At 52.0% G+C, this 1,204-nt stretch overlaps 1 protein-coding gene across 1 annotated transcript in view; it reads left to right on the forward strand.

Annotated features, from left to right (window-relative positions):
- The window catches only part of LOC101642218 (transcription factor SOX-13), a gene marked incomplete at its 5' end in the record, with an annotated part of 9,852 nt that overhangs the window by 1,227 nt on the left and 7,421 nt on the right, over positions 1 to 1,204 (forward strand). The window contains one exon of the mRNA XM_045298243.1: positions 267 to 381. Within this exon, the coding sequence (XP_045154178.1) occupies positions 267 to 381 (115 nt within the window). The remainder of the gene's footprint in view (positions 1 to 266; positions 382 to 1,204) is intronic.

Raw genomic sequence — 1,204 nt, forward strand, 5'->3', positions numbered from 1 at the left:
TGCATCTCCCTATGGCGGGGGGTTCTTGCATCTGCTCGAGCCCCTGCCCTGGTCTTCTTTCTCTGTCACAAGGGAGGGAGGGGGCCTAGAGTGTCCACCTAGGACAGGTAGACAGGAGCTCCTGGAGATGGCATACCGGCAGATGGACCCTTTTGAAGACGGTCGCTGCCCCTTAGCCTCTCCTTTTCACCTGTGTCCCTGGGCTCACCCCAGCTCGGTGGCTCTGTGGGCCCTTGGGGACTCACACAGTGGTTCTCTGCCTTCAGCAGGTCAACATGCCTTACGTTATGATCCCAGCCTTCCCCCCAAGCCACCAGCCTCTGCCCGTCACCCCCGACTCCCAGCTGGCTCTGCCTATTCAGCCCATCCCCTGCAAGCCAGGTGAGCGGGGCTGGGGTTGGTGGGGGGGGCTGGCGAGCTGTGAGGTCGTGTGGAAGGAGGCGCCTGGAGCCATTTTTGCTGCGGAGTCTTCTGGGCTCCAGTTTCTGGGTCTGGCCAGGGAAGAGGGACTCTCCTTTCCCGCTCCACTGGGCGAATGAAAAGACGAACACCTTGGAACCGGTCAGGTGCTGCCGGCTGTGAGGGCTGCCACACCGGCTTGGGCTGGTGTCTTCCCAGCTCTGGGAACAGAACCCTGAACATGAAGATATATTTAAAAAAATAATAATAATGCAATGTGTCATTTTATATCTTTTTAATATTATTTTACTTTTATTCATTGGGAGTTAATCCATATATCATATCATCCCATACATAGTTCAATCCGTTTCCAAACATTTTTTTCCTCCTGGACTCCTTGACATCATCCCTCTTTTAAACACCTCCCCCCCCATTCCAAAATCCTTATTCTACTTGCTGCCTCTATGGGTTCACCAATCCTGAGTTTCATGTACCGAAAACACGACTTCAGGGTGACCTCCAGTGACATCACCTCATTGTGCTTCTTAACGGCTGCGTTCGTGGACACTGATTGTGTGTCCAAGATAAATGAAGTCTCTGATGTCAATCATTTCTCTGCTTCTCACGACGTTACCTGTTGCTCTAAGTTGGGAGGATTACTGTTTTCTTTGCATCATGTTCTGGATGCGAGGATCTTCAGGATCGACTGAGACTTGCACTGCCTCCAAGTTGCAACATGTTCACTCCTACCCTGACCGTCACTGAGATTTCACACACACACACACACACACACACACACACACAC

The sequence above is a fragment of the Echinops telfairi genome, unplaced genomic scaffold, assembly GCF_000313985.2.
Source record: "Echinops telfairi isolate 266 unplaced genomic scaffold, ASM31398v2 ScPeMD7_7424;HRSCAF=8462, whole genome shotgun sequence".
Lineage (NCBI taxonomy): Eukaryota > Metazoa > Chordata > Mammalia > Afrosoricida > Tenrecidae > Echinops > Echinops telfairi.